At 48.2% G+C, this 24,138-nt stretch overlaps 2 protein-coding genes across 2 annotated transcripts; both read left to right on the top strand.

Annotated features, from left to right (window-relative positions):
• The first annotated feature begins 1,258 nt into the window (after positions 1-1,258).
• On the top strand, positions 1,259-23,324 carry LOC119391172 (protein D1-like). Its single transcript, XM_049414564.1, is given in 3 exon segments — positions 1,259-1,329; positions 22,794-22,869; positions 22,871-23,324. Coding segments are annotated over 3 exon segments (342 nt in total). The 5' UTR covers positions 1,259-1,327; the 3' UTR covers positions 23,135-23,324.
• LOC119389881 (protein D3) lies at positions 4,845-5,846 on the top strand. The gene has a single exon (XM_037657296.2). It carries the CDS (start codon positions 5,123-5,125, stop codon positions 5,837-5,839), a length of 717 nt encoding a protein of 238 aa, XP_037513224.1. The 5' UTR covers positions 4,845-5,122; the 3' UTR covers positions 5,840-5,846.
• Positions 23,325-24,138: the final 814 nt, after the last annotated feature.

Raw genomic sequence — 24,138 nt, 5'->3', positions numbered from 1 at the left:
GAATATGACGTATAAAATTGCCTGAGATAGCTTTCCGCTTGGGCATTCAGTGTAATGAACACTTTTGCGCTTGCCAGCTGTGCTTAGCCGCTGTCACCTCCAAAGCTAATTTCAGTGTTTCTTTTCGCGTTGCTCACGACTATGCGTGCTCTGGCAGAAGCACTCCGACAACCAAAGCATGCAGCGTTCCAGGCTCTACGTAGAACTTACCTAATTGTTTTTAGGTAGTGTTGAGGCCTTTTTGAAGCGCTGACACTCTAAATAAAGTGGAATAATAATAATAATAATAATAATAATAATAATAATAATAATAATAATAATAATAATAATAATAATAATAATAATAATAATAATATCTGAGGTTTCACGTCCCAAAACCACGATATATATGATTACGAGTAACGCCGTATAGTGGAGGGCTCCGGAAATTTCGACCATCTGGTGTTCTTTAACGTGCACTGACATCGCACAGTACACGGGCCTCTAGCATTTCGCCCCCATATAAATGCGACCTCCGCGGCCGGGATCGAACCCGCGACCTTCGGGTCAGCAGCCGAGCACCGTTACTGCTACGCCGCCGCGGCGGTCTAAACTGGAATTTCCGTCCGCGCCAAATTGAGCAACGAAATGGGAAACAAGTTGAGGGGCCCGAATGCACAATCGGTTGTGGGGTCGGGATCCACCATCTGAAAGGTGTTTTTTTTTCACCCATTATAACTCATTTCAATTTATGTCGTCATTAGTACACTAGTTAAAAACAACAAATATCGTCCCCTATACTTTCCTTGGCTAGTCTGGTGGATACGTTTGGTTGTACCTAGCTACATAATGTTATGTGTTTTCGCGCCGTTCTAGTCCCGCTTTAAAAACAACCGTGTATCCTTTAATGTTTCAGAAAAACTCACAGGGTCCCTTATGCATTCGAAGGCGAAAGTCATCTTCTTGTTCTTCTCAGTCCTTTATTGATCTTGCCCCGCCCCCTCCGAAAGCTCTCTGCACCTAACGTGGGTTTGCACTGCCTCCGTGATCGCAGACATTGCAAGCTTTCTGTACCTCACCTTGTTTACCACTGCCTCCGTGATCGGCCCACCCTTGACCAAGCGACGATGTCATGATGACGCAATCATGTGGCCTCACCTTATATTGACGTCATGATTACGCCATAGTGACGTCGTGATGAATTCGCATAATGTGGTAATCTGTGGCGTCACGAAGACGTCATCACACGATGGTGATCTTTTTTTTTTTTTTTTTTGCAGCACTCGTGTTGGCGCCGCCGACGCAGGATGCCGACGCCGCGACAGCCAGTTTTCGGGTTTGATGAAACATGTAAGGCTTTCTCTTAATCACGATGATTTTTCTTAAACCGTGGCCTTAATAAGCTGCTTATGTGAGCTGACGCGCGCCTTCTCATGCAGATGGCCTTGGCACAGCATGCATTCACAACTTATGGTCACCGCGGGACTACCGCGCCAACTACAGACCCAAAAGCAATGTCACTTGAAGCATACAGGCAGCATTTCTATCGCAAGAGCCGCATAGCGATCAATACAGCGTCGTTGGCCATCGAGTATGCAAGCAACGGCGAGTCACTGAATTGTAGAATAGGAGCCATGTTATTGGAACGCCCACCACGGGTCAAAGGAAGAGCACGCTGCACAGTAATCAACTGAAGAAGCGATTGTCCACGCGCCAGTTGTATAGTGGAGACGTACTGTATAGGGTACCACGCCTCACCGGACAAACCAAGGTCGTGCTGTTTCTTTCGCTACTCTTCCGACAGCGACTATGGTCGTTAACGTACGTATTTTTGGGGACGTGTTTTGCTACCTAAATGAGAGCAAAAGTAAAGTTCTGCAATTTCTGATCGCAAAGTTTGGAGGAAACACTATATGAAACTTGAGAACGCTGCATCGCGAGATATTCGATCACACGAAAGGTGTGCTCAGTTTTGTAGAGCCAAGTTCACAAGTTCTTTTTGTTTTTGTTTGTTTGTTTGTTTGTTTGCTTGCTTGCTTGCTTGCTTGCTTGCTTGCTTGTTTGTTTGTTTGTTTGTTTGTTTGTTTGTTTGTACTATTTTCCACCGGCACCTGATAGCTTCGTTAATAATGCACTCGACATATTGCGATTTGCTGGCATATCTCCCCTTTCAGACAACGTTGACGTGGATAACTGTTTTGTGCGTGTGATCACTGCCTCTGGCGTATCAGCCGACACACACACACCAGACACGCACGCACGCACGCACGCGCGCGCACACACACACACACACACACACACACACACACACACACACACACACACACACACACACACACACACACACACACACACACACACACCAACCAGGGGTGGCGCAAGAGGGGCACGGGAGGAGCGGTTGCCCCTCCCCCGGCCCAAATTTCCGTCTGCTCCCTTCCTTTGCCCCCCCCCCCCCCTTCCCAAAAGCAAACATAGTAATAGAGCGAACTTGGGCATGTTGGTGTAGCATAGTGGAACACACAGCGCGAAACTACGACGGGGACACAGGAAGGAGACACAGGAAGTTTCGCGCTGTGTGTTCCACCAAACATAGTAAACGTACGTAACGCATAACTTCCCCGCCTCCCTGCCCCTCCCCCGTCCCCACCCCCCACCAAGGAGTTTGCTTATCGTAAGTGAAATCCCCCCCCCCCTAGTAAGAAAATCCTGGCGCCGCTCCTGACATACACACAGCACACAGCACACAGGCACCCACGTACCCATGATGGCTCCCAATGCGCACGTCAATTTTTGCAAAAAAAAACAACTAATAAAGTGGGCTTTACCTTATAATGTGTCTTATTGCAGAGAAGCCACCTTCGAAGAACATTGCGATGAGCGCCAGCATTGTTTTAAAGCCGTAGCTGGCCTTTTATAAGGAGGGGACAATAAATTTTAATCTTATGGCTTCTCCCCGCCCCGCCCGAAAGAAACTACCGGACTAGCCTTTAATAACGTTTATTCATTCGTAGAGGCATGTAACTTTGGCGATGATCATAAACCGACACGGTTTCGTGTCGAACGACTGCAGTGCGGAATGCAGCTTCCTTGGTAAAGAGAGCGCACGCTCCGGCACTTCGTGATTGCAGTAGGATCCAAGAATTTTCTGTAATCAATGTACTTTTCTTCTCCTTAATTCATGCATGATGAACAGACCTGCTGACTCGTTCGGCGCACCAAGCTGACGTTGACCCCGGAACCCACATATTATGTCACGCATAAATGCTATCCTTATAGAAGAGCGACTCGCGTGGCTATTCGGGCAGGATTAGTTAACCGGAACAAGCGCAGTTTGCTATACCCTTCTCTGTAGCAGAGACGGCGCCAGAGGGGGGAGGGGGGCGAGGGGGAAGAGGTAAGCTGCCCCATTGAAATTTCAGACCCCGCCCTCATCCCGCCCCAATCCCCATGGAATAATGATTGCCACCGCCGCGACAGCGTTATATAGGAAAAAAAGAAATGGAAAAAGAACGCTGGTTAAACAAGGAAACATAGAGGAGGCGTTCACTGGAGTGCCGAAGTCCTTCGCACAAATCCGTTGATCTCAGCAAGAAGAGTAGAAGACCTTGACTATACCTTCTGCCGCGTTGAGTGGATACAGACCGCATTCCGTGATCAGCTGTTCATAAAACTATCAGTCGTTGATGTCAGGGGTTTATCCAAAAATTTGATTAGATGGGGGGGGGGGGGGGGTAGGGGAATGTTGACGTTGTATAAATTCCTGGTTGATATTAAATTTAAGGTATAAATTCGTAGGCCGACGGAAGTGCAGCGACGATGGCGCCCTACAATGCGAAGAATGCGAAAGCTCTTTTTTATATTTTACGTTTTCATCATAAGTGCCGCTGCTCGGAGAGCATGATAATGCAGCTCACTATAAACAGCAGGTGCGGCGCGGCCTTTGTTTATAAATTTCGCGCAGATATGGGGCGCGTCTGTCGCATTGCACGTGTTGCCGCGATATTTCCTTGTACTTTTTTTGCCTTGCACACACAAGCGAAACTTTCGAGTCGGCCTATTCTCCCTTTCGCTTTCACGGGTGTCAGTGGTGTCCCGCGTAAGCCGTCATAGAGATACCTCCCGGAGTAGTGTATATAATAATAATATGCTCAACCCACGTGCCACTTGAGAAGCTCCAATCTGTACAGACTACTAGTCTGAAACGTAGCTTTACTGCATAACATACCGGTGGAAATAGCGACATAACATGGAAGATTTTTTCAACGTACGCCTGATTCTCCAATAGAAGGCCCGCATATTGAAAACACGCGGCCTTGACTGCTGGCAGCAATCGATTGCCTAGTCACGAAGAAGCTCTCTCTCTCTCTTTTCTTCATTTATTTAGTATTCCCACCGATAGGGCAAAATTATAAGTGTTATACACACCACCGAGGCTAGCACTACGGGCCACGAGCATTCTCAATTTCAATATTCACTGCATATGCTAGACATATTCGCGGCCAAGGACGACAAATGGAAGACCGACTATACAGAGGCTGAATTCACCTACACACCTGTACTGATCACGAACGATCCCGCTAAGCCAGCCCGCCAATCATCCGCGCATTACAGCTGTTACGGGGCACTTATAGAAGGCTGCAGGCAACGATGGAAAATGAAGCGACCCATCTAACAAGCCCGTCTCTCTCTCTCTCTCTCTTTCTTGCGTCACCTGGAGGGTAGTATAGACGAGCAGCAAAACATAACCAACACAGCCGCGTTAAGTCGTCTCTACAGCGCCGTCGCAGTTGAGTTGTCAGTCGTGAAAGGCCGAAAGAAAAGGAACACCGCCCCGCCGCAGCAACACACAAATAGAACAGGCACGCGACGGAGACCGGCTTTTCCGGCGGCGATATCGTCGTGGCAACCGCCGCACCAGCGCGGGGCGGGGAAGCGCTTATATAAAGACGCGAGGGGGCGTCGCAATCATTGACTGTGTGCCCGCGCCGGAGAACACATACAACGCGCGACTGACCGCTCTTCTATAAAGGCATCGAGTCGTCGACGGAGAAGAGTTGGCGGCCTCTGCAGCTCTCGATTTTTCCGTGCGCGCTCTATAGGCTGACGTACGTTATACGCCGGAGCTAACGTTATTACGACCATGCAGTTCGTCCAGCAGATTTCGGGCCTGTTTCTTCTGGTGACGTCGCTGTGCTGCGACAGCATTCGAGCGCAGGACTCATCGAACATGACGAACATGACCAACATGACGAGCATGACTAACATGACGAACGCGACGATGGTTGAATCGCCGATGCCCGCCCAAATGCCGATGAACATGACACAACCACAACAGCAACCGCCGACGTCCATCTGGACGACCGAGGAACTGGTCACTGACCTCTCGCTGCCCGGCGTGCCGAATGCGACGCTCGACGTCAGGTACAACGGGTCGCTCCAGGTGACGCTGGGCAACAAGCTCACGCCCCAGCAGGCCAGTACAGCGCCTACCGTGTGCCTGAGAAACGTCAGCGTCGACTGCGAGCCGCCGTTCGCGCTGCTCATGGTGGACCCGGACGCGACGAGCCGTCAGAACCCGCAGTTCCGCAGCTGGCTCCACTGGATCGTGGTCAACGTCAACGCCACCGAAAAGCTCCACGAGGGCGACCAGGCGGTGCCGTACAACGGACCCGCGCCGCCCAAGGGTTCGGGACCTCACCGGTACGTCTTCCTGCTGTACTGCCAGCGCGGCAGGCGACTCCAGGGATCCGAGTTGGCGCCCGAGAAGCGAAACAACTTCAACCTCGCCGAATTCGTCAACAAGACGGAGCTCGGGCCGCCACTGGCCGGAAACTTCTTTTTCGCCGAGAATCCGTAGAAAAGGGCAGTGCTTTCATTGCGAATGCCTTCGAACTGGTCACCGTCCTCTCCTTCTATAGAAAGTACGCATGTGCTAGAAAGTACGCATGTGCATCGTGGGGCCGCGGAGCGAGTGTTGATCGATGAATGGACAAGTCGGGATGTCGCGTAAGAAAAAAAAAAAGTCAGGCTTTAGAAGCAGTGCAATGAGTTCGTATGTAGTCAGCTCCGTCGATCGATGTAGATACCGCTACCCGTCGTTTTTAGACCACACAATAACTTCGACGAGTACCGACGGACAGCACAAATGAGCGCTCACTGTGATAAAACTACTATGTATCTATACAATTTGCTCTCCACGTACGCCCTGATGTTTAGTGTTTCAGTACTCGCGTATCATCTCTCTTCTATCCTCTATGCTACCCCATTCCCTCGCCTATGGAATGCAGAAGATAGCACCACATGCCCCTCCACCCCCCCCCCCCCCTCCTTCAACAATAGCCACTTCCACAATCACAAAAACGCGAGTTTTCTTTCCTTGCATGCTAACGTTTCTCAACCCACTTCTGGAGGCATGCACTCCTCTAGCTTTTTTTCCACGTTCTTTTTCATGTTTAACTTACACTCTACATAAAATCGCGTGTGCCTGAAACAAACTGCTATCTTTACGAGAAAGAAGAAAGCGATGTTATTAGGTATTGAATATTGCTGTAAAACGAAAAGTCAATAAAGTGCTTGCTGCACATCATTTTCGAATGATAGTATATTTGCCTGACAAAGTGTGTTTCTTATTAATAGTGTCCAGTGGCTTTACGTATCAGAACCATGGACGATATGATTATGAAGCACGCCGTATAGAGGAGGGCTCAGGAAATGTCGACCATCCGGTGCTCTTTAACGTGCACTGACATCGCACAGCGCACGGGCCTCTAGCATTTCACCACCATCAAAATGCGACCGCCACGGCCGGGATCGAACCCGCGACATTCGTGTCAGCAGCCGAGCACAGTAACCATCGTACCACCGAGGCGGACAAAAAGTGCGTTTCTTCTTCCTTCTGTTATACACACACTTTCAGTGTGAAACGTCGTGTTATGAACAGCTGGCCGATGGTTAACTGCTCGACAAAGTTCGTTGTCGGGTTAGTTCGCAACGTATTAAAATATTCACAGTCTCGCACGAAGGTTGCCTGGACGTTATTTTGTATTGAAGCCGCTTAAATGTAGCCCAGAGGCTGACGCAACCACTTGTACCCTTTAGAGTTAGCAACTGTTACTAATACTACCGTTACTCACTTGCAGTTACTAACAAATTCTTAACATATATGACAGGCAGGTAGTAACCGGTAGTTAGTAACTACGACAACTTTTTTTTTTCTGAGTGTGTACACATGGCGACAAACTCACAAAAGTTGTAGCATATTTTTTTAACCTGGGATGTATCACAAGTTTGCCAACTAAGGAACCGACAAAGATACTCTCGCTAGTTAACGAAGCATAACAGTAAACTAACAATTTTAAAAACTGAGAAGGTATTGACAGGATAGTGTGGATGTTCAAGTGCTCATATTTTGATCGCATACGAATATCCCAGATAGAAACGAGTAGCGGATAAATGCTTAGTACTTTCTCATTAGTAAACTAAGCTAAACATTAAATTTGTTTTCGCCAAACTCACGATTCGGTTATGAGGCATGTCGTGGTGGAGGACTTGAGGAAATTTTTTACATGGTGCGGACGTACGTATAACGGTACATTGTGGCTCCCTGAGCTCTCATGTTTTCTGCCTAAAATTTGCCAAACTTTTGCAGCCAATTTTGTGTTTATTTCGGTGCAGTTTGCATCTTAAAATATTCGTAAACTACTCGAAAACATATTCGCATTTACGAATAACGACTACTGGAATCAAAGACCGAATCGAATATGAGACAATTTGATTCGAATATTCATGCCCTCCCCCCCCCCCCCCTTCAAAGAAATCCTTCAGGATAATCGTAATTTGCTTGTCCCTCTAATGCGTGAGTCTGCGGTGTTGTATGCGGAGTCGAATATTTGAACAGAAACGAATATTCGGCAATTGCGAGTGGTGAATACCATAATCAATTAGCAAGGCTCATTAGGCTCGTCTTCGAAATTTTGAATAAACTCACAGCCTTAGATATACTAATTATGCTAAAGAAAGCTATTTATTTATTTCTCTATAGACTTAATTTCACTTCCCCGTACAGTTTATATAGTTAATTAGCAGACAAATAGCTCGAAGGTTTTCGACTCTGGACATTTCCACAATGCGACGCAAACGCTTTCGAGTGTGCTCGAGTCTATACAGATCGAGAGCTCATTTTCAAATAGTCAAATGTTGTCCTTTGTCCGCACTCGATGAATTCGATTTGTCGACTTCAATCGGGCTCGAAACTGTCCAGAAGACAGAATCGTAGCAGCATTTTGAGCATGCTCGAGTAGATGCAGATCATATTAGGGGCGGACGGTACATGACTGAAAAAGTGGCACATGGTCAACACGTTTGTGGGAGTAACTTCGAGCGAGCTTGAGTCAATGCAGATGACGCATCTGTTATGTATAGCGTGCTCGACTTGCGCGCTATACGGTAAGACCGAGTGCCACTATAATTGTTTTCTTCAAGCGTGTTTGGCCCCGATCCAAATAGTGATTTGATCGCGGCCAAAAGCAAAGTGACTCCACTGAAAACCGAACGTAACCTATCGAAAGAGTTAAAACTCGATGCAAATCAAGCAGTTCCGTCCTGTCAATTTGAGCACACCGGAACTAGATCCTGCCATAGAGCCATGCATGGCTCGCACTTCTATTTGTCAATATTAACCTTTTCTACGCTGCGAGGCTTCATTCGGTAAGCAAGATCAAACATGCATTCACAGCGTCAGACTTCACGCAGCATATGTACAAAAAACGCCCGGCATGCATGCATGGAACACGCAGCACAGTCACAGCGAAAGCTGTAGGAGCGGCCTTTCGAGAGCCCGTTGCAGATTCTCTTGCGGCGACTACTAAAAGTGCAGTTGCAAGGTACCCACTACGTCATAAATCATCATAATTGTGCGAAGTATAGGGATGTACCGCACATGCCATTATTCCTCATTCTTTGAAGAAGGTACCCGCTACAAATCTGTAAAGCATTATGTGCGCCTTGTCGCTGTGGCTGATGACAATGAATTATGGCTGAGCCTTTTTGTAATGGGTGATAAGCTTTAAACCACCCAGTCGTTACGCAGTTCGCATATATATAGTGTGACGCCCGGCGTTATTTTACTTTTCTGTCATGCTATATTACATCTGTTAACGGGATTCCTCGCCCGACATGACGCCTGTGCAGTGCCTTCTTGCGATGGAGTTTCAAGCACCGGCGTGGCTCTGTGGTAGAATACTCGACTGCCCCGCAGCTGGCCTGGATTTGAATCCCGCTGGATCTCGGATTCTTTTCTCATTGTGCGTGAACTACGCCACCAAAATCGGCTGTTGTGACCTCATAACAGACTTCGCTGTAAACAATTTAAGCTGCAAGATTTAACGCACGGCCTCGGCAATGTGCCATGCGTCTTCATGTTCCGTGCGGCGCTGGCACCGCTGTTTGTCAGAGAGTCTCTGAAGGCGGCAGTGTACCCTTGCAATGTGGATCGAGCTTGGAGTTGCGGCGCATTGTGTGCATATATACTGGCAATTGCATCACATACACATTACTTGCCACGAAAGCGCTGCTGTTATTTCTGCTGTCGACAGGCTTCAACGAAACCTTGTGAACAACTATTATTTGTATATGTGTGTTTACGCTATCACCGTATATACATACATACAGTGAAGGCTCGGTGATACGAATCTCACGGGACCACAAAAAATATTCGTATCATCCGAAATTCGTATGACCAGAAAGCATGGAAAATTAGCATGCGACAAAAAAAAAAAGCTGGCGTAGATTTTCATTTATTGTTTATCATGGCTGCGGCAACGTCAGGAAGAATCCTGAATGATTGTCAGTCAACTTTTCAGATGTCGAAAATCATACGAGCTTTCGTAAATATACGGCCCGTACGCGCGCATTTAATTAATGAACCAGGTGCGTTGTGACCCGCGACGATCGGAGGCCGTGACGCGTCTCTGAAGGTTTATTCTGACCGTAAGAAAAGTGCTTTTCTTGCACCGTGATTCTGACGATTTGGCGGTGTGGCGCGCATGCCCACGCTTGCGTTACCGCGCTCGCTCGTGCTTAGCGCGTCTTCCGCGACAGCGCGGACAGCACCTCTTCGATCCTGGGTGGTAGCGAACGTTCGTATCAAACGTCGCTGGGTGAAAATCGGTTCGCAACAACCGTACTCCATTACATTGAGGCCAATGGGCCTTGGCCGGGACCAACGAAGAATTCGTATCATCCCGAAATTCGTATGAGCTGTGACCGTATCACCGAGGTTTCACTGTAATACAGTTATATCACCCAGTAGCTGGAGTAGCAATCCAGGCGATCAGCCTGACTTACGTCTCCAGTTTGTCGTTAAAGTTTGTATATTAGTAATTAATAACTTGTGCGGTTCTACGGGCCAAAACCGCAATGTGATTACGAGGCACACCGTAGCAGGAGACTCTTTATTAATCTTGACCACCAGGGTTCTTTAACGTGCACCTAAACCTTAGTAAACGGGCGTCGTTGCATTTCGCCTGCATGCCTCGAAATGCGACCGCCGCTGCCGGGAATCGAACCCGCACCCTCGAGCTTGGCAGCGCGACTCCCAAACATTGCGGATAAAGTGCGCATATCCCTCTATCTCTTTAATTGTGCTCAGAAACTTCAGTACTAGTTAATTTCAATAAATATCGAAATTGCATACATGTCAGGGATATGACCCCTTAGCTTGATCTTTCTATGATCGTACTATGCAAAATAAATTCATCTTGCAGCGAAAGCTGTTATGAGATCATTTCACCGGCCGTTTTTGGCGCCGTAGTTGTCCGCCGCCGCCGCCGCCACCGGTGTCCGTAACCAGTATCGATCGAAATAAGAAAAAAAAAACGAAATAAGAAAAGAATTCCAGGGCAGGAACGAGGTTCGAACCTGGGCCCTCTACGTGGGAGCCCAGCATTCAACCTCTGAGCCATGCCGGTGCTTGAAACTGCTTTGCAAAAAGGTCCTATACAGGCTTCATGTCGGGAAGGAACCACATTAGCATGTGCAATATAGCGTGGTAGAAGAGTAAAATAAGCTCCAAGCGTCGCACAACGCGAATTCTGTAACCAGGCGTTACACAATGCGAAATGCGCAACGAGTAGGTTGTGAAATGCTTCCAACCCATTACAAAGATCTCTGCCATAATTCTTCGTCGTCATCAGGTACAGCATCAACAAAGTGCGCATAATGCCTTACATGCGTTTAGCAGGTACCACGGATCTCCGTAAAATGACGAAAAATGGCACAGTGCCTGCTGCCCTACTTCTCAAAAATTAGAATGATTTAGAGCGTAGTGGCTTCCTCGCAAGTGCACTTGTATTGTTTGCCAAGGAAGCCTATAAGCGCAGATCCATTTCCTCGGGGTCTCAGTAAAATTACAATGCTTTATAGCGTAGTGGGTTCCTCGCAAGTGCACTTGGATTGGTTGCCAAGGAAGCCCATGAGCGCATGATCCATTTCCTCGGGGTCTCAGTAAAGTTCTTCGCACCCCCCGTCTCTCTCCCACGTGAACGTATGTTACACAGCATGACGGGAGAGGGAAATAGCGAGCGGGCGTCACCCAATGCAAATTACATAACTGGTGGGCCGTTTAAAGATTCCAACCCATTACAAAGGGCTGAGCCATAATTCTTCATCGTCATCAGTCGTCGCGTCAACAAAGTGCACATAATGCCTTACAGACGTGTAGCTGGTGCCTCGCTTCTCCGCAGAATGACGAATAATCGCTTAGTAGGTGCTTCCCAACTTCACAAAAATTGTGATTTATGGCGTAGTGGGTACCTTTCTAGTCTACTTGTATTGTAGCCCCAAGAGAGCTTACAACGGGCTCTAGAAACGCCGCTCTTCCAGCTTTCGCTGTGACTGTGCTGCGGTTTCAGCGCAGGCCTGGCGTTTTTTTGATTGATTGATTGATTGATTGATTGATTGATTAATTGAATGATTGATTGATTGATTGATTGATTGATTGATTGATTGATTGATTGATTGATTGATTGATTGATTCATTTGATTTATTGACATGAAGCGTTGCTCAACGCTATAGGCCTGATCACCAATTTCAAATTAGCCGCAACTAAACAGCTATGAATAAAATTCGCAATTTCATTTAAATGCCCGCATCATTTGATGAACAAGTCGTAGATGCCGGAAGAATACTGCAGGGCAAATTCTATTTTTCTCTTTTCTGTTAACAGTGCCCGCTCGGACCGGGCGCGCCGCCTTTTTAGCGAGTGCGCATACATGTGCCGTGGTACGGAGAAACACCGAAGGTCGCTTTTTTACGCAGTTAGGTCTAGTTGCCGTAGTAACCGCGAAACGGAAGAAACCACGTTATTGATTTTTCTGACCTCCCCTTTTCCCTCACCCCTCTCCCTCGCATTAAGATTTTTTTTTTCCCCGCGAAATTAGACAATGGTTCGCCTATATAGCTGTGTCCTGCATGCACACACGTTTCGACCGCGCAAGAAAAGCTCTTGCCGGTGATTCGTGCACATAAATAAAGTATAACACGCGAATGCTTCTTCCGGGATTATATAGTTAGAAAGCATTGCTCTGCAACGATCTGTTTTCTCTTCGCGGTCATTGTCCCGAAGGAGGGCGAGAGAGAATTTTTCGTTCATAAAATAAAAGTAAAACAGCCTTGCCTGCAAGAGCCAACCGCCTGCTTTGAACGGTGACTCATACAGAATTTTTTTGAAGACACGTACCTTTTTTTTTTTTAATACAATGGCCTCCTAGGTCTCTTACAACAGTATTTTATTTTACCGCCGCGGTGTTCCAATGGTTATGGTGCTCGACTGCCGACTCGAAGGTCGCGGGGTCGAATCCTGGCCGCGGCAGCGGCATTTAGATAAAGGCAAAATGCTAGGGGGCCCGTGTGCTTACATTAAGGTGCACTTTAAAGAACCCCAGGTGGTCGAAATTTTGGGAGCCTTCCACTACGAAATCTCTGACAATTATATCACGATTTTGGGACGTAAAACCCCAACAATTATTAATGCTTATCGGACTGTAATTTGTACCCGGATACGGTGACGTATCGACTACCCTTTATGTGTGTTCGTGCGTGCGTTTGTATGTGTGCGTGTATACATATATACATGCAAACTTGAAAAATTACGGGGAGGAATGAACCCGCCTAACCACACACACGTCCCACCTGGCTTCGCCAATGGTGGTGCTATATGACGTCCTGTGTGACGTTACTGTTCATGTCACGTGATTCCGAGCTACTGAGTTGCTAATAGACTCTGCCGTTAAATGATTGTTAATGTTGGTTAATATGGGCTTACCACATTAGCAATTGTACCGGCTAAATTGCTATACGTTGGGTGTATATGATAGCAAATCGTTGACACGATGTCGGCTAATGTTGGATATATCTACTGTTATACAGTCCAACCTCGTTATAACAAACATCGATATAGCGAATCATCGGTTATAACGAACTAAACGCGAACTTTGGTTGATCACGTTTCATCTCAATGACATTTGTTTGTTTTTTTTATAACGAAACTGAAAACACGAAATCCGTCGCGATATCGACTGTAACGAAGAAATATTTGGATTGCGCGAGGCTCGAAACTCGAAAGGTAGCATAAAAAGCACAATAAATATTGAAAGACAATTCACAACCACATTTTTATTTAATCCGTTTATGAATTTTTGTCATCCAGTACATAGAAAACGCATTTCTCTGGTTGCGCCACCGTATGAACTGAAGTTTCAGATGCCACAAGGAAATAGGTAACGATTACCTCGTTTATAGTGCGTTTGGAGCATAGAATAAAAACTCGCAGGGTCCCTTAGGCATCTTCATGGGCCTGCTGGACGGCCCATTGCTGGTCTCGGTCCCTACGTGGGAGTCTGGGAGACGTCCGCTACGCGCTAAGCGCGTCCTGCAGGACGTAAATAAAGTTTTCCCAATCCAATCCAATCCCTTAGGCATCCGCCTCCTTAGACTCGAAAGCGAAAGCCATCTTCTTCTTTTTCTTCTAAGTCGATGTATTGAACCTCTCGTTCCTCCCTCCGAAAGCTTTCTGCAACTAACGCGGTTTTGCAATGCCTCCGGGATCGGATGCATTGTAAACTTTCTGCACCTCGCCTTGTTTCGCACTGCCGCCGGGATCGGCCTAGCTTTGACCAAGCAATGATGTCATGTGATGACGTCACAAATTTTGGCGATATGTGATGTCCTGATGACGTCATACGGTGACGCCATCACGTGATGATGGTTTTTTTGCATCACTCGTGTTGGCGCCGCCGACGCGGGATGCCGGTCAATTTTTGCGTTTTATGAGGCATCTAAGGCTTTCGCCTTGATAATGTATTCTTGTATCTAGGACTTCTGAGCGAGCCAGAATGCCAATTTTTCAAAGCAGATTTTCGTAGCTACTGTTACAACGAATATCGGATACAACGAACTAATTTGTGGTCCCGATGCAGCTTCGTTATAACGAGGTTCCACTGTAATAACAATGCTTTCCTCACACGATCTCAACCGAACGACTGATCTCTTGCTCTCGCACCTCCACTGACAAGAACATGCAATTGGTTCTATTTCAAAACTTGTTGGTTAGTGGCGGCCGCCTAAAGAAAGCGCTCGTGCTCAGACAAAGCCATCGCTGCGACGGTGTAAGAAACACCAATAGCATCCAGTGAAAGGGAACGACGTTCGCGGAAGACCGAAGGAAAAAAAAAAAAAACAGATCCCGACAGCGGATGTTCGTGTTCCGCCCGACTGCATACACGAAAAGCCGCCTCGCCGCCGGATGCGTCGCCCTTGTTAAGGTATCGATATACACACTCCAAGCATGTTATCATCACTAGTGGAAATACCTTATTAGTGAAGAGTATACGTGCGGCGAATGTATTAATACGTGCGTTCTTCGACATGTTGAAAGCAAAACTCGGAATGATGATTCAAAACAACTATCATCATCATGAACGGGTATGTGCCACAGAAATTTGTCAAACCCCACTACTGCTCCACACTGGTCCACAATAAAATGAACAACCCGCCACGGTGGTCTGTAGTGGTTACGGTGCTCGACTGCTGACCCGAAGGTCGCGGGATCGAATCCCAGACGCGGCGGACGCATTTCGGTGGAGGCGAAATGCGGAGGCCCGTGTACGTAGATTTAGGTGCATGATAAAGAACACCAGATGGTCAAAATTTCCGCAGCCCTCCACTACGGCGACCCTCATAATCATATCGTGGTGTTGGGACGTAAAACTCCTAAAATTATTAATTACTAAAATGGACAAAAATTAAGTAAATGAATGAATTAATAAGCAAATAAATTGATAAATAAATCAACACGAAGAAGCTCAATAATTAAGTTAAGAAATAAAAAAGTAAATAAATAAATGTGTAAATAAAATGTATAAATAATTAAACTTAATGAATAAATTCACTACTCTCCACTGGTCTACTAAAATGAAGAAGGGAACACACGGGCGGCAAACACCAATTACTATTTCTGCATAGACGCAACTAGTGATTGAGGAACACTTTAACGAACAGTCGGGATTAACGCAGTGGTAAACACCGGAGCTGAACGTTTCAGATCCGCTGGTTAACCATCTGTATACGGAGTGCATGGGCGGTTATTTTTATCATTATTATTATTGTTATTAAAAGTGCAACCAATGCACGGTACACTGAGAACGTCAAGTTTAATTAGTGTCATCTAGTGGCACTTGGCGGGACTGTAATTTTTTTCCTTCGATGCGGAATTATGTTAGGGCATTATAGGGAATTAAAGGAAGGAAGGTACAAAAAGGTTAATCAGGAAAAACATAGAAGACGCGTGCGCACGGACAAGCGCGCTGTCTTTTCTCTGTTTCAGTTTTGTAGTTTCGCGCTGTGAGCATCAGTATGGATAACCAGGGGCGCAAGAAAATTTTTTTATGTGGGTGGAGGGAGAGGGGTCCGACGCCTCCCCTCCACCCGCCCCCCGCGATAATAAATGTTCGTGAATGTCTTGCATGCACGTTCAATGTTCGAGAATGCGTGTATACATACACATACAAAACGTCAAAATTTCGGGGAAAGACGGGGGGGGGGGGGGCGTGAACCAACTTTCTGCATATGAAAGTAAGATGTCGTCTGTGGCTCGTCTTTGTTTGCAATCCCGGCGAGTTTTTTAGTGCACAGGTAATCCTATACTTGTGCAGCAAGGGCGCAATTTTAGGTGAGTGGAACTTCTTTTTTGACGCGCCGAAGTACAACAGCTGCGTAGCAAACAAATCGGCCTTAACCTGTGACAAAGTCGCAACGAAGAGACGCCTTACAAGCGCGCAACGCCGAAGTGCATACCGATGGCATCGCGTGGAATCGTACCAGCCAGACAGATCTTAAACGCTCGCTGTTGATTGCGGCCCCCTAACTTGGCACTTTCTCGCCACGACATGGGACCCCGCCGCGCCACTTTCCAACTGGATAACGATCGCTGCATGGAAGAAGTTTTACCGCGTCTTCCGTGTCGCGGCCGAGAAGCGCAATCGATGACCTCCATCGAACGGAAACGGTGTGTAATGAAAACAGAAATAAAACCTCTAAAACGACACCCTACGGCTCGGCTTGGCCCAGAAAGGATTGTCGGCGCGCCATCGCAGTGCCCCGCGGCCTTGGATTTCAGCACCTTCGAGAGCGGACGAACGAGCAAACGAGACATAATTTGAATAAACAAACGGAGCGGGGCGGGGGGGGGGGGGTGCAGACGGTATGCGTCGAGCAAAGACAAAACTCCTAAGTCAACAAAGGCGCCCTATATTTCCTACCGCTAAGTGCTGGCAGATTGTGCACTCAAGTCGTTCTATTACAACGGGAACAAACAGTGCTAGAGACGGATGGTGATAGAACAACAGACGGGGCAACTAACACTTCCACTGTCGTATGTCGTTATATCACCGTCCCGCGTCTAGTGCTGTTCCCGTTTTAAAAACTTACAGGGTCCCTTATGCATTCACCTAAGAGGACTGGAAGGCGAAAGCCATCTTCTCTCTCTTCTCATTCGATATAACTGATCCTGCCACGCCACCGTCTGAAAGCTTTCTGCACCTAACGTGGTTTTCCACTGCCTCAAGAATCGCAGGCACCTCACCTGGTTTTGCACTGCCTCCGTGATCGGCCCATCTTTGACCAAGCTAAGATGTCATGTGATGACGTCATCATGTGACGCTACGCCACGCGACGTCAATGTGACGTCATCAATTTTGGCGATCTGTAACGTCATCGCATGATGATGATCTTTGCATCACTCGTACTGACGCCGCCGACGGGGGACGCCGACGCGGGATTTTTCGCGTTCAATTTCAATTTTCGCGTTTGATGAGGCATGATAAGAAGCTAAGGTTTTCGCCTTAATCATGCACCGGCCAGCCCAGTTAGGTGCACCTCTGCAACTCATTCAATGCCTTCAATAGATGTATTGTATTTTGTAGATTATATAACGTTTCGTAAAGAGTTAGCGAATGAAAAAAAAAAATGCCGTGGTTGAACGCTATTAAACCAAGCTTGTCGAGCGATAGCACCAACTCGGAAAGCATGCCGCGGCGGTGTCCCACGCGACAAGCAGCGGCACGCTGTCGACATTTCTCTGACGACGTGGGGGGTCACGTGACAAGAGTTGCTGTCTCGAGGCGCGCCAACACTACCTAAATACTCATCTATAGATGAGTACTCATCTATAGATGAGCGTGCCCAACCAATGCCACCTAGAAAAAATTCTAGAGGGCGCTGGCCCAACACCACCTATAGGTGGTGTTGGGCACGCGCGCACGCCGGCTCGCGGTGTCGCGGCTCTTGCCGACCGACGGAGAGGGGTGCGCGGGAGAGGAGAACAAACCAACACTGCGCATGCCTCTTGCTATGACGGCGCACGTGCGAGAAGGAGGTAATTTACCTTGTCTGAGCTTGAAGGTCAAACGCATGCACAAAGTCGTTTTCTGGGCTTGAACCAGGAGGAGTAGAGCTATCGCTCTAAAAAGAGACACAGTTTCGTCATAAAGGCAATAATGTAGTGGCAGTTATGGTAAATTGCTGGCTCACAGTTTTATGCTAATTAAACAAACGTCTTGTTACGCACCGAAATGCACACGCACATCACCATCACAGCTTTAAATCAACAGCACCAGCAACAGAAACAAGCCATGAGCGTCGGCAGGATTTTGTCTTACGGGTTGCAAAGCCGTATTACATCGCGGCGGGAGGAGGGGGGGGGTGCAATTATTAAGTGATGGTGTGCCACTTGCAGCTCCCTGCCGACGCCCATGCCGGAAGCAGCGAGCGTGCACTTTCCCCAAAGCGATTGTCCCGTGCTGCCACACCATTCACGATTCAACGGCACCACGTGACCAAAACTCAGCACATCGAGTATCCAACACTGGGCAGTCGAGAAGACTACGCACGAAGCCGCCAGCCTTCACGGCTCGCTTTTCGTCAACAGCTTTAGGGACACCCTGACAGCATCCGTAGATCACGTGACCTCAAACAAACGGCGCGCGTACTCGAGTTCACGTGACCTCTAACATTGGGCGCGCCTTCTCTGCACGGACCTTTCGCAGCCAACTAAGGAGGCGGGTGTGTCATGACGCAAAAAGAGGTCATGGGGGAGCAGATCATCGCAACAATTCCGTTTTGGCACTTGCCCAACTCTCCTATTCATCTACTATGCTGCTGCTCGTTCCTCGCATTTTCAGCAGGTCACGTGCCTGACCCTCAGACTTGTACTTATTAGAGAAAATAAGTAACCGATAACATTGCTTCCTTTAAAACGTAATTGATTACAGTAATCAATTACAACCCCAGAAAAGTAACTGAGCAATTACAGAAATATGTGATCGATTACATTTGCGTTACTTTCCTTCAAAAGTTTGTTGCCGTAACACAATAACACAAGTTTACTCAAACTACAACGCACTGTGGCTTGCGTGGTAGAGAAGGCTGGAGGCTTATGTGAAGGCGCGGAGAGGATCACTGTGGCTTCTGTGATGTAGAGTTACACCCCGTCCTGTCGGACGGGGGGTCCCTACAGAGCGGTCGCATATTTTTCGGGACGAGAACTGCCGTAGTAGACTGGATACAACTTGATTTTGAAGAGAAAAAAAAGTAACTGATTACCCGTAATCAATTACCAGGAAATGTTGAATTATCTATAACGTTACAGTTTCAAAAAATGTACTCGATTATATTACAAGATTACAAAAAATGTAATTTATTATAAGTAATCGATGACTTGTATAAAGCGTTACGTACAACTCTGCTGACCTTCAACAAATGACGCCATGCGCGGCGAGCACGCAGAATGAGCTCTACAGGCTGATTCACGCATGCGCCTCGTAAATGGGACAGCACGGCGACGGCGAAAACTCGCCTCGAGTGCCCAGAAATGATCATTTCTGTTATCGAACCCGCGACTTCCGGGTCAGCAGCAGAGTACCGTAACAACTTACCACCGCGGCGGACATGTCCATGGATAAGACGGTATTCAAATTTCACACCATGCATGCAAAGAATGTGAGAGGCAGCGCGATCAAGTTGGTCACAGATGGTCGCTCTCGTTGAAAAGCGACCGATTCGGTGAAGTCGTTCACCAAGCGATGATTCTTCAGTCACGCCAATGAAATTGCATTTAACGCGATAGCGTCAGAGATCGTGTCGCAGAAATTCCGGTGTCGATGTCGTTGGTGGTGAGCGAAAAATGCAGTGTTGTCCGTGAGCGAAAATTCGAGATAGGCAAATAAAGAAATAGTAAGTATCTTCGGTCCTAGTGGGAACCGAACCCAGGACTTCTGCGTGGCAAGCAGCTGTTCCACCACAGAGACACGCCTGTGCTCGAAGCCGTTTCGGAAAAAGAACAACAAAACATTACGAATGTCATGTAGCCGGAAGCGCAGAATCACACCAGGCGTCAAAACGAGTCGATTGCGCAACGAGTGGTTGCTTTAAAGGCCCAACAATTACAAAACACACAGGCATAATTAATCACCATTATTAGCAACAGCATCAACAACATGTGCTGGTGCGCGCGTAGCCTTACGGACGCGTAGTGGGTACTCTGGCAATTCTGTAAAGGGGAATTGTGTTGGGCACTTCGCAACAGTATTTACAGCAGGCATCCTGTAGTTTGAAAGGGTCAACTTACACGCGCATGCTCCTTTCCTTAGGGCACGGTTGAGGTGTCCACCGAGATGAGAAGGCGATGCTATCGCGCGTTGTACTCTTGGCGGCAAAACTCAAGCGTCCTCCAAGTTTTGAGCTGTAGAACCAATCAGTGAGGTAAGTAAGGTAGGAGCGAGGCGTTGTAATACGCTGAAGATTACCTTACGTACGTGGCCTTGGTTGCGCAAGCAACGCCAAATGTAGGGTGACCTTGCAAACGAGTTCTGTGGAATCTCGCAAGGTGGCGGAAGGGTTACGAAAGGGATAATTGACAACCACCATTTTGTAGGCTTTGTAGCACGAAGCCACAAGGAATTCGATGAGGGTGGTGCGCTACCATCAATTGCCACGAGGAAATCCACACGGATTACCAAAGCTGGAAAGGCGTTGGTTCCGGGTTCGATCCCCGGACCAGGACGAACCTTTTAACTAAGAGGCTTTCTGAGAAATCCGTATTGGTTTCCTTGTGGCTTCGTGCTAGGGTTACCTTACGGTCGGTTTTACAACCCAATAAATATATGCTCCCCCAAAGGCCATCGTCTCATGCAGAGAGAGTTTGCGTACATGATCCAACCAATTAGGTTTGCTCATTTTCATGACGTCAAACACTTCCGCGTCTTGAAGACAGCCAGATTTTTACATACAGAAAATCTGCCCTCATTTCTCCTCTACCTCCTTGTACTCACTATTCACTGCCATATAAAATAAAAAAAATTAAAAACCGCGCCAGTAGATAATGAATTTTCGCCTGCGCGGAAATTGACTGTATCATATTGTGCTAGAGTGCGAACAGGTGCCCGTACACAGCACAACAAAGAAATGGAAAGAGTCTGGCAACAGCACGAAAGAGTGCATCGCCTGCCGAACTCCTACCTCCTCGACGACCACCACCGACCAGAGGAAGGATGGGATAGCTTCGCCATTGTCTATATGCTGTTGCGTGTATCTGGCATACATGGACAACTCCGGTGTCGCATAGCAGCAACGGTAGCCCACGTCTTCCAGATCGTAGTTACTGCACGTGGCTTCCAAAGGGAGCCACATGTCATAATAGCCAGAATTTTTTTTTTCAGGAGGAGGGTGGTCAACCATCTTTCATGTATGTTCGTGCGTGTATATATACACATACAAAATTTACAAATTTCGCCCCCAAATTGTTTCCGAACTACCTCCCTGTGTCCCGTTAGTATCGTGAATAAATGCCTGGGCAGTGGGAACAGAGCCGTACCATCAGCAGCATTCCTTACAAACGACACCAGTGCTGTAGCCGTTCCCCTCTCCTCGTGCAGGATAGCAAAATGGACGAAATCAAGTTAACTTCCCTGTATTTCCTAAATTCCTTCATTCCATGTCACTCTCTCTGCTCCTGTGCGGACGTGCAAGCAGGACAAAGAAAAATGCCGAGCTTGCAATACCGACACCAGGCAAAGGATCTTTCAGGCTCCGTGACAACCGCTGCCAGAGAGGACGGGAAATGAAGCACGATATGGTTTCTGCGCAATCGATCCGGATCGTCTCCCGTTCGTTTCTTGCAGCTCGTGTATACCTGTACATACGCGTGACTTCCGTAGTCAGTCACCGTTTCAGCAACGGCAGTTCACGTTTTCCTCGTCTAGCGAGAGGACGTCGTGAACACGACCGGGCGCCGACTACAATGACGCTCACCAAACTCTCCACCGTGGTTCTCCTGATCGCGACACTGTGGCAGCCCAGCATCCAAGAAACGGCTAAGGAAGGCTCCTCCACTGGCGGTTCTAAAACGAAGGCCGAGCCCATGTCCGGAGGCATCACTCTGCCCGACCTCTACCTGTGGAGGGACTCTGGGCTCGTACAAGACCTGTCCATGGAAGACGCGCCTCACGCCCTGCTGGACATAAAATACGGCGACCTGCTGATCTCGGAACTCAACCAGACGTACACGCCCGCGCAGACCGCCAACTCCCCGACGGTCAAGCTGAGGGGCTTCTTGAGGTGCGTTAGCACTTAGGTGCAGTTTACTCCAGCTAAACTCTGCTAGTGAGAGAACGCAAACCTCTACCGCATCTTCTGGGGCTGCCCTCAAACGCAGCAACTTAATAATCCCCAGGTTGTGCATAGCGCTACCCCTCAGTAGTGGGAGGCCCCGCTGCTCAGCTCCGACCCGGAACACACTAGTCTGGGTCACGGAGCTGGCTGAGGCAGCCGCCGAGGCCCAAGGTCTCCTGGCCATCTGACCAACATCGGTCTCCCGCACGCTGAGAGAGAGAAAACTGTATCAACGGCACAACGAGGTCGTTAAAGTTAGCTTGCCGGTGATTCGAAGGGTGGTGGCCAATAGCTTGCCACGACCGTTTCACAGTTACCGAAAGGAGCGACTCCCACGCCTCGTGGGAGGAAGCTGACAGTATCGTCTTTGGAGGTGCGTTCCCCTCGCATTCCCAAAGAATGTGATTCTGGGTAGCCTTGACGCAGTTGCAATATCGGCAGTTTGGTTTAATTTCCTCTGGGTAAATTTTTGACACTAACCGAGGGCTGGGAAAAGAATCCGTTGGGAGCCTGTTCCCTTGTCAACGTACCCCCCCCCCCCCTCCCTACAGACCTATGGTGCTAAATGAGTGTTTCTCCTGCTTCTTAGGTGCGGCCCTCCGTTCTCGCTGCTCATGATTGACCCAGACGCGCCCAGCAGGCAGCAACCGACGAAGCGAAGCTTGGCTCCACTGGATGGTGCTCAACGGGAACAGCGACGATAGGTTTCATGAAGGCGACGAGGCCATGCCGTACAAGGGTCCGAACCCTCCCAAAGGGTCGGGAGCCCACCGCTACGTGTTGCTCGTCTACTGTCAGGACGGCCAGACGCTGAACAAGGCCGACATGGTGCCCAGTGACAGGCCCGGCTACAACGTCTCCACATTCGGCATGAAACTGAAAACGAAACTGGCGGTGGCGGGCGCATTCTTTCGCGCCGAGAACCCCTGACGTGAAACCTCTGGAGTCGCGGGACATCTTCCATCGCGGCAAGTCGCGCCGGCGCGCTGCCAGAGATATTTGATCAACCAAACTGAACAGCAGCTGGCGTTGTGGCTATCAACTACGGGTGGACTGTAGTGCGTTTAAAACACTGTTGACTGCATTTGGAGTTGGAATAAGAAAGCTCGTGTCATCCATTTCCTTTCATTTGCTTTTTTCCGAAAAAATGACAGTTAATTGTACGCTGCATTGCAGACCGGGGTCGGATTCCGCCTTTTTTCACGATACCACGGCGCATGCGCCCTTCCCCTAGCGGAAAAGTCGTGAAACGCCTCTGACCACCTCGGAGGCTTTCCTGTTGTCCCTAATGCCCCTAGATTTTTCTAGGGACTACAGTTGTCCTGACCCGTGGCCTCCGCGATTAGCTCCGGCAGCGTGCCATGCTGCCGGAGCGAATCACGGAGGCCACGCCCTGCCCTTACAAAACGGCAGAAGGCAGTACAGGAAAATGAAATATACGGATTCACAAAGCATCTCTTTCGTAAGTGCGTTGTCCCATTGTTGAGCCAGCTTCGCTAATGATACCGTATCGCGATTGGCTGAAACGTTCTCACGAGAATTTTTAGCGTAGGAAGTTATCATCACGGGCCCGGATTGCTGAAAGAAACGTTGAAACTCATTGCCCTTGAGCAGTGAGGCTTTCTTTTTGTGTCGGTCGTGTTGTTCTCAAAACTTTTCTCAGTGAATTGGGCCGCGGCTGCTAAAGACACCGACTACAAAGTGTGGGCAGCTGAGGAAAGCTGAACGCATTCGTAGAGTAAGTCGCACGTGCAACACTGGCAGTATTTATGGCACGCAAAGACTCCTCCATCGCGTCTACTGCCGCTTTTTTAAGTACCGCCATCTATTGTTCGACGACGACGCCCACTTCCGGAGCTTCCGGAAGGAAGTTCTTGAGCCACTTCCTTCCGCTTTTTCCTTCCATCTTGTTTCTGCGCACGCATGTGCACACG

The sequence above is a fragment of the Rhipicephalus sanguineus genome, chromosome 4 (assembly GCF_013339695.2).
Source record: "Rhipicephalus sanguineus isolate Rsan-2018 chromosome 4, BIME_Rsan_1.4, whole genome shotgun sequence".
NCBI classification, from domain to species: Eukaryota; Metazoa; Arthropoda; class Arachnida; order Ixodida; family Ixodidae; genus Rhipicephalus; species Rhipicephalus sanguineus.
The sequence above is the reverse complement of the archived record's forward strand: the minus strand, read 5'-3'. Positions and strand labels throughout refer to the sequence as shown.